The following is a 13,727-nucleotide window of genomic DNA, read 5'->3' as shown; positions in this document are numbered from 1 at the left end:
CCCTCAACCCAGTGGAAGGGGAGGCGCCCCACGCACCAACTCCTCGTTGTTCAAAGTGCTGGAGGCCAAGGCCGAGGTGATGCCTGCTTTTCTGGACTGGACCAGGGACTGGGGCAGGGAAATCACCCAGGGAGTACAGGGGTCGATTCACACCCATGGGGTTGTCACCACAAGCAGAATCCACAGCCATGGTTTGGGGCCACCAGCCACGGATTGAAGCCACAGCCACGAATATGAAACAGGTCACAGCAGCAGGAGCAGAGCCAGCAAAGAATTGGAAAGTGACAGAGGCTCCGGGTTAGAAGGGACCCTGGAAGGTGTGCAGTCTCACACCCCTGACTCACCCATCCCCCACCAGACTCAGGAGCTGCACTTGGCATGATCACCAGCCACAGGACAAAACTACCAGCCACTCCATGAACCAAGGTCGTGAGTCACCTGCTCTCTCCTCCACCCATAAACTGTAGGACACGGCAGGGTTCCCCCCCACCCAGAACCCATGGGTTGGGGCCAGTTGAAAGATCCTAGTTGGGGGGGCGGTTCCTGGGAAGAGAGAGAGACCGAAGGCCCAGGTCACCATCACTCACCATGGCCTGAAGTGTCCATGCAGCAGGCAGGGTAGAAATCAGATTACGTTAGTTCCAGAGAACACCTTGCCAGCTCCCAGTCCCAGGTCTGCCATGGGCAGTTGTATAAGTTGAGCACTGCTTATGGCAGGCCTGCTCTGCTGGGGGAGAAGAGGGCACAGGCGCTCACCAGGTCGCTCACGAGTGGAATGGGCTTCCTCTTGCGGATGTCTGGCATGCTGTCAATGATGATGAGGCCACCTCCAGGGCTGCAAGACACACACAGGGATGTCAAGGGCCCAGGCTTCCCCCTTCCTCCAATAGACATAACTTGAGGCCCGGACATCACTTGATCTCCATGGATATTAAAGGCTGAATTATGTCTCCCAAAAAGATACATTTAAGTCCTAGCCCCTCGAACCTCAGAATGTGGCCTTATTTAGAAATAGGGTCATCACAGATATAATTAGTTAAGATGAGGTCACACTAGAGTAGGTGGGCCCCTAATCCAGTATAACTGGGTCTTTATAAAAAGAGAGACAGCAATGTGACAAGAGACAGAATTTAGAGTGACACATCTACAAACCAAGGAATCCTGAGGATTGCCAGCAACTACCAGCAGCTAGCAAAGCAAGGACAGGTTCTCCCCTAGAGGTATCGGAGGGAGTGTGGGCCAGCCAACAACTTGATTTTGGGCTTCTGGCCTCCAGAACTGTAGAAGAATCTATTTCTGTTGTTTTAGGCTACACATTTGTGGTAATTTGTCATAGCGGCCCTCGGAAATGAAGACACTGGACGTCAGCTTCCTCATCTGGGGAATGGGGAGATGATGCAGTTGCCCACGTTTAATGAAAATTTGAATTAAGGCAAATCTAAATAATATACTAAGATATTCATGAAACCTTTCCTTATGCTCAAAATTGGAAAATGGATATGTATATTTAAAATCTATTCTGGGGCCCCTGGGTGGCTCAGTCGGTTAAATGTCTGGCTTCGGCTCAGGTCATGATCCCCGGACCCTGGGATCGAGCCTGCTCAGCAGGGAACTTGCTTCTCCCTCTCTCTCTGTTTCTCCCTCTCCCTCTGCCTCTCCCCTCCACTAGTGCTCTCTCTCTCAAATAAATAAAATCTTTAAAAAAATAAAATCTAGGGGCGCCTGGGTGGCTCAGTCGTTAGGTGTCTGCCTTCGGCTCAGGTCATGATCCTGGGGTCCTGGGATAGAGCCCCGCATCGGGCTCCCTGCTCCGTGGGAGGCCTGCTTCTCCCTCTCCCACTCCCCTTGCTTGTGTTCCCTCTCTCACTGTCTCTCTCTCTCTGTCAAATAAATAAATAAATAATGAAAATAAAATCTATTCTGGAATGGGTCACCAGGGTGGCTCAGTCAGTTAAGCGTCTGCCTTCCACTCAGGTCATGATCCCAGAGTCCCAGGATCAAGCCCTACATCGGGCTCCCTGCTTGGCGGGGAGTCTGTTGTCCCTCTCCCCCTGCTCATGCTCTCTCTCTCTCTCTCGCAGATAAAAAAATAAAATCTTAAAATCTGTTCTGGAAGGAATGATGTCAAAGCTGATGGGAAGAAGGGAAATGGAAATCTAGGCTACTGCTTCTTGGCAGCTTTGGTGTAGCTGGTGGATCTGAGCGAGCTCTGTGGCCTGTACAAATTCACTTTACTGAGAGCTGCTCTCATCCCAAAGAGGATTCAGGTGTGTCTCCTCTCCAGAAGCTTCCCATTGGCCACTGAGAGAGATGTCTGGCAGCCAATGACTCCGGACAAGCCCTGGGGGGGCTACTCAGGTACCAGTGCTCCCTGCTCCATCAGGCAGAGGTGTGGCGACCCCTGAACTACATCTATGCTTGGCTGCATCCCCTGCCTGATCCTGCCTGCCTCACAGATTTTTCTTGAGGGCACTTCCTCCATAAATCACATGTACATCCTCATGTCAGTCCCTGCGTCCTGAGCTCCCCAACCCAGGACACCTACTCATCTGGGAGTCACAGCTTCTGTCTCTATGCCTCTGTGTGCAAAGGATGTACAAAGAGAGGCAGTCACCCACCTGCTGCTATTTTAAAACATTAGTGGAACTTAAAAATATCTTTTACATCTTCTAACCTCACCACTCAGATGCCGAAGGAAAAGAAAGCCCCGAGGGCACCTGGGTGGCTCAGTCGGTTAGGCGTCTGCCTTCGGCTCAGGTCATGATCCCAGAGTCCTGGGATTGAGTCCTGCATCGGGCTCCCTGCTCCTTGGGAGCCTGCTTCTCCCTCTGCCTCTCTCTTTCACTGTCTCTCATGAATAAATAAATAAAATCTTAAAAAAAAAAGAAAGCCCCCAAAATTAGAAATTTAAGAAATTAGATACGACGAATTGCTCCACATAAGACCAAGTGATTATCATTAAAGAGCCAGCAGCCACAGCAATAATCTGAGATATTTAAAAGCAGAATCAAGCGGCACCTGGGTGGCTCAGTCTGTTAAGCGTCTGCCTTCGGCTCAGGTCATGATCCCAGGGTCCTGGGATCGAGCCCCACATTGGGCTCCCTGCTCAGCTCTCCTTCTCCCCCCTGCTTGTGCTCCCTCTTGCTATCTCTCAAATAAATAAAATCTTCAAAAATAAATAAATAAAAATAAAATGAAAAGAGAATCAAAGCAAAAAAAAATTCACTCCACGATTACAGAGATATGCTGCAGGAAATAGGCTTCTCCTTTATCTTACATTTATTTTAGGGGGAAGTGGTCTTGAATAATGTAAGCGGTTGGGGCAAAGCATGGACCTCTTTGGACTCAGTTTCCCCACCTGTAAAATAGGGGTAGCAGGCCTCCCGTGGGTTTGTTGTGAAGATTCAGTGTGTTCTATCTTTGGCTTCTGTCTGTGGTGAATCTCTTAGGATAGTGACTACATTATTTCCCCCGATCTGTCACTCGGTCTGTCCCCTGTCTAAATGGAACCCCTTGCTGCCCTCACTGGGCTGAGGCTATGGTGTAAAGCAGCCTCAAGCTCTGGGGTCAAAACTTCCTCCTACCCCCACAACTCCGTTACTCACCCGCCCTTGAACCACAGGGATTTAGACATCTCTCCTTCTCCTCGGGCCTGTAGGACAAACAGGTATGGTCAGTGGGGCAGTCTCTCCCCAGGGCAGGGTAGGCTCCCCACCCACTTTTGTCTCCCCTTTGGGCTAGGAGTCAGGAGGCCTGGGGCCTAGTCCTCACTGTGTGTCCTTAAGCTTACTCTGGGCCTCAGTTTTCCATCTGTAAAATGGGGAGAAAAGAGCTCCTCTCTACCACCAATCTCAATAGAACTTGGTCTCCTGATCTGTCAAACTGGGGATGTGTTAGTATCACCTCCAACAAGAGCTCATGCTCTACAGTCCTGGGATTCTCAGGGACAGGTTCAAACACTCATAAGATTCTGTCATTCTCCCAGCCTCACCTGCTCATCTGATCTTGTACCCCAGGGCCTTTGCCTGAGCTGTGCTAGCTCTTTGAATGCCCTCCCACCTACTGCCTCCGACCGGCCTCCATTTGTCATTCGGATCTCAGGGCAGAACCAGGGTTAACACCCCCACCTATGCAACTAGAGGGTGACATGGTGGGCGAAGAGTGGGGAGGGTCCAGCCCTCTCTTCTGAAGTCTTATTGAAGTATTTTGGATATCACTTTTCCTTAAGTGTCACATCCTCCAGGGAGTTTTCCTGATTGTCTTGGATTAGTTTTGTGCCCCTTCTGTGAAACCCAGAGAGCCTGCCCATGTTTATTTATTTATTTTTTGTCATATGATTGGTTCCATTACAAGAGTAGCTGCTGTTTTTCCATTTAATTTGCTGACTTCGTGGAAGTTCTTCAATAGACTTTACGCTGCATATTCTTTTCTACTCTTTGCATTCAGAACCATGTGAATGGATTACTTAGTTAAAAAAAATAAAATTCTGTTTTAAAACATAGGAAATTTGATTTGAAATTTCTGTGGCTCTGATGTTTGATGGTCTAGGACTTTGGGACTTTCTTTAGGATCTCCTATTGCCAACCTCACCCCAGTTTGGAAGGGCCCCTTTCATAAGGGCACTGCCCTGTCCCCAGCCTAGGGCAGCTTGAGCAACTGAAGAGGTAAATGAATGGCTTCAACCCTGCTGCCCATCTGAACAGTCACCTTGACCCTAATGCTAATCTATCTTCCACTTAATTTCTTCTCTGACCAGCCCTCAAACCTTTCCCCAGCCCTGACACGGGTACCCAATGTGATCCCAGGCACTGATTCCTCCCCCTAACACCAATTTTAACCCTGACCTCTGATCTCTGACTGCTGCCCTAACTCTGATCTCTACCCCTATCCCTAACCTCTACCCCTGTCCATGAACTTGACCTCTGACGCGGCTGTAACCATGACCTAACTCCAGGTTCCAGCTCATCTCTCCTTCTTCCCCACTCAAAATTCCAGGCTGGCATGGGGGAGACTGGGCTGGGCCTTGGTGGGGCCAGCTGGTTGGGGAAGAGGACAGGCAGGCATGGGTGAGAACAGGGAAGGGCCCTTCTGGAGACAGATGAAGCCAAGGTGTAGCTAGGGTCAGAGAGGGGTCGGATTGGACAGCAGCTGGGCCAGGAATGATGGGGCCAGGACAATGACAGGTGTGGGTGGGGCCAGGTTGGTGTGGGCGGAGCCATGGAAAGACCAGGATGTATGAAAGCGTAGGCGAGGTGGATGGTGTGCGGAAGTGGGGCGTGGCCAAGCTCTCCGTAGGCGTGTCGTGATGCGTGTGGGCAGAGCCTGGAAAATGGCCAGGGTGGGTGGGGTACGGGAAACGCGGGGAGGTGGGCTGACGGGTTGCGGGACCCGGGCGGGCGGGGCATGGGCCTGACCGGCCGGCGGCTCTGCTTTCACTCACCTCCTGCAGCTGCAGCCGCACTTTGTTGAAGGCTCGAAGCCAGTTGGCCTTGGCCCGGGACATGGAGTCCTGACCCTCCTGGCCTTCCTCATCCTCTCGTCGCCTGAAACTGAGGCAAGGGGCGTCATGAGGCTCAGGGCCGGCCCTCCCTTGACCCTCCGCCCTTGGAGCGACGTCAGGTCCTCCGTGGCCTCTCTGGCCCTTCAGAGACACGATGACCCATCGGTACCCCCTCTGACGGGCCTCTCAGGCTCCCTTCCGCTTCCCCACCCATGACCCTGTGACAAACTCCCCTCCATTCCCCAGGTCCATGCTGACCCCATCACAGCACCACTGACCCCGTGACAGCCCCTTGATCCTCTCCCATTACCTCTCCTCAGACTTGGGGGGTTCTGGCTCAGGTGCCCGCTCAGCTGTGGGCACCTCCTCCGGCGCAGCCGGCTCAAGGGCTGCCTTGGCCACGTCGTGGGCCTCAGCAGGTACAGCCGGAGCCTTTTCCTCCTTCTCAGATGCGGCCGGTGGGAGGCTGACACGCTTAAAGTCTTTGGGCTCAGCCACGGCCACCTCTTCACGCTGGGTGTAGCTACCGATGTCATCAGGCACCTCCTCCTCCTCCTCCAGCTCCTCCTCCTCCTCCTCAGGCAGCTCCTCCTCCTCCTCCTCCTCCTCCAGGAAGTCCTCCAGGTCCTCCTCCAGCTCCTCGTCCAGTTCTTCATCCAGCTCCTCCTCATCCTGGTCCCAGCGCGGCGAGTCCTTGTGGTAGCTGACTGAGCTGTGGCAGGAGTGGTAGGAGTCCCTGTCCCGCTCGTCTTCCATCTCGGAGCCCTGCAGACTCTGCTCGTCTGGGTCGAAGTCCTCACTCAGCTGCGAGCTGCCCTGGCTCAGTTCCCCCGAGGAGGCATAGCGGCTACTGCCGGTGGGGCTGTGGGGACCAGCCAGGGCTCAGCAGCGGAGGCACAGAGCCGCTGCCTGACCCAGCCCCAGTCACACAGGTTCCATCACCCAGTCATTCATTCAGCATTGGTTAAGCACCTGCTGTGCACCAGGCTCTGCCCTAGGGACCTGGGAAACGCAGCCATGAACAAAAGAAACAAAAATCTCGGCTATCCTGATGTTTCCGCTGGTGGTAGAGGCAGTAAACTCGATCGATGACATTAGTGATCATTAATGACCTACTGTGCATCACTCCCATCCATGTACTGTGGAGACTGCAAATGCTCTTCTTACGTGCTGGGGACCCCAGTTAGTGCCCTCACCTCCAGCCTTTGGAGACTTAGTGCTCCTGAAACAACCTCATCCTCCTACCACCAAGCCTCCTCATTCACCAGGGTCCCATGTCTCCCTGCCTCCACTCCTTGCCTCAACCTCTATTCACAGCCGACCCTGCAGTGGGTCTCCTCAGCTCTACCTCGAAAACATATGCAAAATGCATCCACTTCCTTGCACCCTGGGCCCCACCCTAGTCCAGGCTCTGCCAACTCCACCAGATGCAGCCCCAACGTCCATTCCTATCCCCAACAGTCCTTGCTTCCCACGGAAGCCACAGAGGGACTTCTTTAAATCATAAAGACAATCGCATACCTCCCTGTTTAAGCCGTACCGTGGCTCCTTAGAGACCTTGGAATAGAATCTGTGCCATGCCCTACACCCAGGGTGGCCCCAACCCCCCAGCCTCCCCACCTCATCTCCCTCCGAGCTCCGTTCTCTCCCCCTGCTCCAGCCACATCGGCTTTCTCACTGTTCCTCCAAAACCCTACACTTGTGCCCACCTCTGGGCCTTTGCCCTTGCTGTGCCCTCTGCCAGGAACACCCTTCCTCACGTGCTTTATTTGGCAAAATCTTGGTGCCCATTGAAATGTCACTTCTTTGAGTGAGTGGGTTTCCCCCACACTCTGGCCAAGCCAGGTCTTTATATGTTCCTAATATGCACCCTGGATCGTGCTGGACATGACTAGGAAGAAATCTCTATCTCTGCCTGAGGGCAGGCAGCATGACACATGGGCCACCCCTAATCCCCCTTCTAATCATTCATTCAGTCACTCAACAAACATCATTCCTTGCCTTAAATACTTCCTCCACTCTCAGTGACAGTGACCCCTTTCTCCAGCCAGCTCCGGGGATGCTGTAGCAATCAAAATGGGGGTTTCTCCCTCTAGCCATTGTTTGCTAGTTTATGAGTTTCATTGATTGCTTTTTAGTGTCCATCCCTGTAGATGGCAGGAAACAGGTGGGGGATCAGCAGGTATTACTTGGCTGGAAAAGACTCCAAGCTCCCTCTGCTGATGAATACCCCTGAAGTCCAGCCCAGCACATTCTGGAGTCCCTGGTAAGGGGGGGGGGGGGCAGCCTAGGACTGGGATCCCAACAGGGGCCTGGAAGTTTCCACCTCCAACCTCAGGCACCACATACATTGTCCCAGGCTTGGCTTTGGGGCCATCTTCCCATCCTGGCTCTGACATACTGAGTCCCAACACAGCTCTTACCCCAATCAGACGCTTCCCCTGGCTCCCATGGCCCTGAATTAGCCACGCAAGGGCCTTCCTGCATGATCTGGCACCTTGCACCTCTCCAGTCTGTGGCTGAGCTGTTTCCTCTGCCTGAAATTCCCTTCCTCGGACTTCTCATTTATCCTTCAAGGGCCATCTCCCAGGCGCCTTCCTCCAGGAAGCCCTCCCTACACTTCCCCACTGCTAGAGTCTGGTCGCTCCTTCCAATCAAGCCCTGACCTGTGGGATGGAATGTCTGTGTCTGGCTCTGTGTCCCTAGCCTCTCGGATCACCGAGCACTAAGCAGCATAGCCATAGGATAGCTGGGGAGTGTGGCTTGAGTCACTCTCAGGGGAACACAGGCCATTTCTGCCTCTGCATCCTCTCCCTCACCCCTGCGTGGCCTGACCACAGCAGGAGGGGAGAAGACTCCTCTTTCTCCAACCTCCCCCACCCCATTCTGTCCCAGGAATGCTCACAGTAGACAGACTCCCCCAACCAAACACTTCCTGGCACTTTCTCTGGGTCTGATGCTATGGTCACTCTCCAGCTCTTTTTCTCCAAGAGAAGACTTTTCCTTCTTCTAAAAGAGTTAATAGTTTATTAATATTTCATATCTTACTCTCAACTCTTTCCAATACATTGAAACTTTATTCCCATAATTGCTTACCTTGAGTATGCAAATGAATGCGAGTGATGCTTTCATGAAGGAAATGTATTCTTCCAGGAACAAATATTTAGGAAAAAGACCCACAACCAAAGATCATACCTGGCCAAAACTTGGCACCCAATAGGTTCACCATAAACACTAGTCCTTATGACTTACCAGATGTGTGACCTCAAACAAGTGACTTAACCTCTCTGTGCCTTGATTCCCTGCCTGCCAAATGAGACCAATAGTATTCCCACCCAGAGAATAAAATGCAATGATGAAGGGAAGGTGCCGGCCCAGCGCTGGGTGCATGGTTACCTCCAAATGCGATTATTTGTGCTGTGTACCTAACAGTCCCTGTGTAGCACTTTCAAACACCCCTCTAAGCGCTTTACCAACATTCAATCTGCTTAATATCATGTTTCTCATCATTCTGTTTGGAAACCGGGGCTGGGGTGATCAGGTCAGCGAGGAAGGATGGCAGGCACGAGTGTCAGCCTCTTAGGTTTGAGGACCAGCACCCTGCACAGGGCAGTGGCATGGCCCATGAGGGCCAGGGTACCCACCTATGGGACAGATCTAGGGACAGCCTACTTTCAAGGGACAGCTCCCAAGTCACCGTGCCCATGGCTGCCAGCCAGAAACACAGAGTCAGGCCATTAGGGAGGGCTGGGCAACACCATGCCAGGACCACCAGCTGGCTGCTTGCTGGGAGTCCTTCCAATATCACTATGCCTCACCACCCTCCATGAATGCTAGTCTCTTCCTCCACCTACCCCTCCCCTGCCCAGTGAGAGAGAACACAGAAACCAGTGCCCCAGTGGCAAGGCACCCCCGTATTTCAGGGGCACCTCTCAGGGGCCTCCTGACTTATCCCTCTTTCTCCAGCCAAAGCAGATGCCCTTTTACCAAGCTTGGGAGATTTTCTTACGAGATCAAGGGTAGAAAAAGGGCTCTATTACCTATAAGAGAGTATGGATGGTGCTTTCCTAGACCCACTTACCTCCCCCTCCATCTTGCCCAAGTTCCCTACTCCTCTCTCCACTCTGGGACACACAGCCACATACACACACATGCACACACGCGGATCCCTTTTTCCACAGATCACACACCTGAGGGCCCGTGGCTCAGAGAACTCCTCATAACTGTGCACGGAGTCACTGTAGGATTCCCGGGAACCCAGGGGTGGTGGACGGACAGAATACTGGTGGACTGAGGCATTGGGTTGGGATGTAGTGTAATAAGGTGGTGGGATGCTGTTGCTTGTCTCGCTGCGATAGTCACTGTCACGATCATCCACTGCACTGTCAGGGTCATCATCTAGAAGAGAGAGGAGGGGACGGAAGAGAGTGAGGAGGGAAGGGAGAGGGAGAGCACACCGTGGAGGCCAATGCAGTCTCTCAGACTTCTCAGACTAGGGAATCTTCACTGGCTGCTAACCCGAGAAGAGGAATCTTTGCCAGAATGAATGAAGGATCTTGGGTCATGTTGATAGAAGTAGGGGCTTTAGGATAAGGGAGGTGAAAACCCTGCTTTGCCGATCAGACTGAACTCATAGTCTGGGGTCCAAGGTAGGTCCTACAGTGTGAGGAGGACAAGGACAAATTAGAGAGTGTCCTTCAGCTCAAATGTGAGAATGGACTTTGCTAAAGTCCAGGTTTTCTGAAAACAAGATGAGTTTTTCCATCACGCGGTGAGTCACACAAACACTCAGGGGGACGTTTAGAGGACAAGGTGGAGTATTTATTTCCTTTAACCCTCAGAGATTTCATGATGTCCGAGGATGCGGATCCTAGATCTGAACTCACATGTGTAGGAACAAAGAAGAGGCTCTGACAGATACTACAGCCCTCAAAAAGGATTAGATTCTTCGGTTGGCAAGATCACCACACACTCAGAATCTATCGCTAAAATGCAACAGGGTGAAACTGCTGAACTTCAAGTGTTTTATAAGAATTAAGGGACGTTTTAGTTTGGTTTGTTTTCCTTGATAAAAAGAGAACAGTGTGGAAGGATGTTAGATTGTGGTGGGATGGGAGAGACTCAATTCACTTAGAAAGCAACACTGGGTGGCTCGGCCAGTTAAGTGGCCCACTCCTGATTTCCGATCAGGTCATGATCTTGGGGTTGTGAGATCGAGCCCAGTCTGGCTCTGCGCTCAGTGGTGAGTCTGCTTAAGATTCTTTCCCTCTGCCCCTCCCCGCCCCCCTGAACTCAGGCACACTTGCGCGTGCTCTCTCTCCCTCTCTCTCTAAAAAAAATAAAATAAAATAGAAAACAACACTTGAAAACAAATGGGTTGCAAAAAAAAAAAATTAAATCAAAACCCTGACTGGGTGGCCTATGATACTCTTGACCATGGCATCAATTTACTGGTGACATTAAATGCAAAGGAGGCGGCTTGCCCCTTTTTATGCCTGTAAGTTTTTTTGCTCATTTCCCATATGTTTGTGTGTTTTTCTTGCCTTATTATTTTAACCTTCTATCTTTTCCCCAGCTAATCGTTTCTGTTTCTTTCTTTTTTTTTTTAAAGATTTTATTTATTTATTTAAGAGAGAGAATGAGATAGAGAGAGCATGAGAGGGGGGAGGGTCAGAGGGAGAAGCAGACTCCCTGCTGAGCAGGGAGCCCGATGTGGGACTCGATCCCAGGACTCCAGGATCATGACCCGAGCTGAAGGCAGTCGCTTAACCAACTGAGCCACCCAGGCGCCCATCGTTTCTGTTTCTATATATTTGACAAATAGGTCCATTTCTTAAAATGTGGTAAACTGTTTAAAAAATTGATTTCACACTTCACGTAGAGAGCTAGTTGGATTCATTCCCAAGCCTATTTTGCCTTTTGAGAAACCTTAACTTCATTTTCAGCTAGCAAAGCTGGCCTTACCAAGGTAATTCTGGCTTCCTGGTTTCTCAAGTGACTTGAGCCACTGTGACCTACAAGCTTTTTATCTTGTCCCTGTCATACGTGGCTGCCATCCAATTGAGTGCTGGCCTTTTAGGCAGAAGTAGATGTGAATTCCCATATCTGCAGGCATCAGGGTGTAACTGAGGCCATAAAAGCCTGAAGTGGGGGGTCCGAAACCCCAGACAGTCCCCCATGGGAACTCTGGACAATTCATCAGTGTCATCAAATTGCTCCTTTGACCAACTTGTTTTCTACCCAGTTACCTGGGTATGTATAGTCTTTAGCCAAATGGGCATTCTTTCTACCAAACTGTCCTTGACTAGGCCAAGATGTTTCCAACCAAATCGCATGAGGCTGTGGGCGTGTTCTCCAGATCATTAATTTTTTTCTGACAAACTGTTTTGTTTTAGGGGCAAATTGCTTTCTATTGAATTCCTATTGGATTCTTTTCTTGGATGCTTTCACCCAGACTCTGCTTTTTACCCAATAGTTCTTAACAAATTGCCTGCTTCCCGATAGACATTTTAGCCACTCTGGTTCTGATGAAATGACCTAATTGTCTTTGTTCTTCTTGACCCAATTATCAGCTTTTGCCAAATTGGTTTTGGCCGAAAACGTCTTTGTTTTTGATTGTATTGTTTGTTCGTGGCAAACTGTTTGTTGCCAAGCCTTCTTGTTTGCCAAATGCCTATTTTGGCTACATTGGTTTTTGACAAATTGTTTTGGATCAAAGTATTTGTAAACAGTTTCCCTGGTCCTAGAGGGAGGGCATAGTGGAGGTTGTCCCTCCCAGTGGGTGGGATAAAGGGAAGGAGGTAGATTCATGCTCAGGCTAGAAGACTGGATTTCTCTGGAAGGAGTAGGACATGGAGAAAAGGGAGCTATTCCTCAGGGAGGTAAATAAGCATCCAGTTGTGTGTGTGGGGGGGAGAGGTGACTTGTTTCCTTCCCCTAGGGTTAAATTGGAGGAAGACTGCGGGGAACTTTGGAAGCTGAGGTCTCTGGAGTGATATGTGCCTGGGGGTCCCTGCCCAGCTGCCCCTTCTGAAACCCTCTCACCCTATATCTACCACTACCAAGTGACATTGGGGCCCATTTCCAGGTGGAGGAGGAAGATGGGGAGACAAAAAGAGGAAGGAGTCACAGGAGAGGAGATGACATTATACATGGGGAACGGGGTGGGGAGGGAAGGGGTCACAGTGCCCAGCTGGAGACAGGCAGGTCTCTGGTCTAAATGCCCACTCCTCCCAGCTGAATCCCTCCACCCCAATAATGGTGCCCAGTCCCCACCAAACAGAGCAGGACCTTCAAGACAGACATTAACGGTCAGGGGACAGGAGGGCACATGAGGGGCCCTGCCAGTCCTCAGTCCCCAGTGTGCCCATCATAGGCTCCCTGCTTCCCTGGCGGTGGAGCGGGGGCCTCAGGGCTGCCAAGGCACCCCCCTCCCCATGGCCTCCCAGAACATCAAGCTGAGTACTTACTCTGCTGCTCACCCCAGCCAAAATAATTCCAGTTGCCTACAAAGAGAAGGGGCAGAGATAATAAAAGGGAGCAGGCAGAGGGGGGGCATGGGGAGGGGGACTCCCCCATCCTCCTCATTTTCCCCATCTCCTCCTCCCACCCCAGGACCCCGATCCCCTCCTGCCCTGAGTATCTTCTCAGAATATCACTTTAACCCGTGACATTTGTGACACCTTCAATCATCACCTTGAGAGGCTGGGGGTATATCCCAATTTTTCGCAGAGGCCACAAGTTCAGCCAGGAAGTAACAAAGGAGGCATTTAGGCCCAGGGTTTTCCAACTCTGAACTCTGGAGTCAGCACTCCCCACTCTTTCCCTCCCCCTTCTGGAATACAAGGAAAGAAACACCGAATTGGAAATCTAAACTTTGAAACACTCCTGATGGGTGGGTCTTAATCATTCTGCTCATTTTATGGGTGAAGAAACAAGGCTCAGAGAGGTAGAGTGAGCAGCCTAAAGTCACACAGCCTCTGAGGACCAGGGAGAGAACCACATCTTCCCTCATCCCCTCATCCTCAGCACCTGGCGTGGTGGAAAAATGCCGTGGACCAGAATCCTATCTCCTCTGACACTTGGCTGCCTCCTCCAAAACATGGTCGTGATGAAACATTCTCAAAAGAACTCGGAGGTAAATGCCGAGGGTAGGTCTCCATTCCCAAATCGAACCCACCCCTCCCGTCAGGCTACCTGTCCATGTGTTTGTTCTTCATCATCTGCT

At 51.2% G+C, this 13,727-nt stretch overlaps 1 protein-coding gene across 1 annotated transcript in view; it reads right to left on the bottom strand.

Annotated features, from left to right (window-relative positions):
• UNC13A (unc-13 homolog A) overlaps positions 1-13,727 on the bottom strand; it is a 58,556-nt gene that overhangs the window by 28,125 nt on the left and 16,704 nt on the right. The window contains exons 8-15 of the mRNA XM_034996563.1: positions 12,970-13,005; positions 9,691-9,898; positions 5,811-6,362; positions 5,441-5,549; positions 3,606-3,652; positions 757-835; positions 588-593; positions 37-108 (exon numbers count right to left, since the gene is read on the bottom strand). Coding sequence (XP_034852454.1) covers positions 37-108; positions 588-593; positions 757-835; positions 3,606-3,652; positions 5,441-5,549; positions 5,811-6,362; positions 9,691-9,898; positions 12,970-13,005 — 1,109 coding nt within the window. The remainder of the gene's footprint in view (positions 1-36; positions 109-587; positions 594-756; positions 836-3,605; positions 3,653-5,440; positions 5,550-5,810; positions 6,363-9,690; positions 9,899-12,969; positions 13,006-13,727) is intronic.

This window comes from Mirounga leonina, unplaced genomic scaffold (genome assembly GCF_011800145.1).
Source record: "Mirounga leonina isolate KUSES-001 unplaced genomic scaffold, KU_Mleo_1.0 Mir_94, whole genome shotgun sequence".
NCBI classification, from domain to species: Eukaryota; Metazoa; Chordata; class Mammalia; order Carnivora; family Phocidae; genus Mirounga; species Mirounga leonina.
Note: the sequence above shows the minus strand (reverse complement) of the source record. Positions and strands in the feature narration are given on the sequence as shown.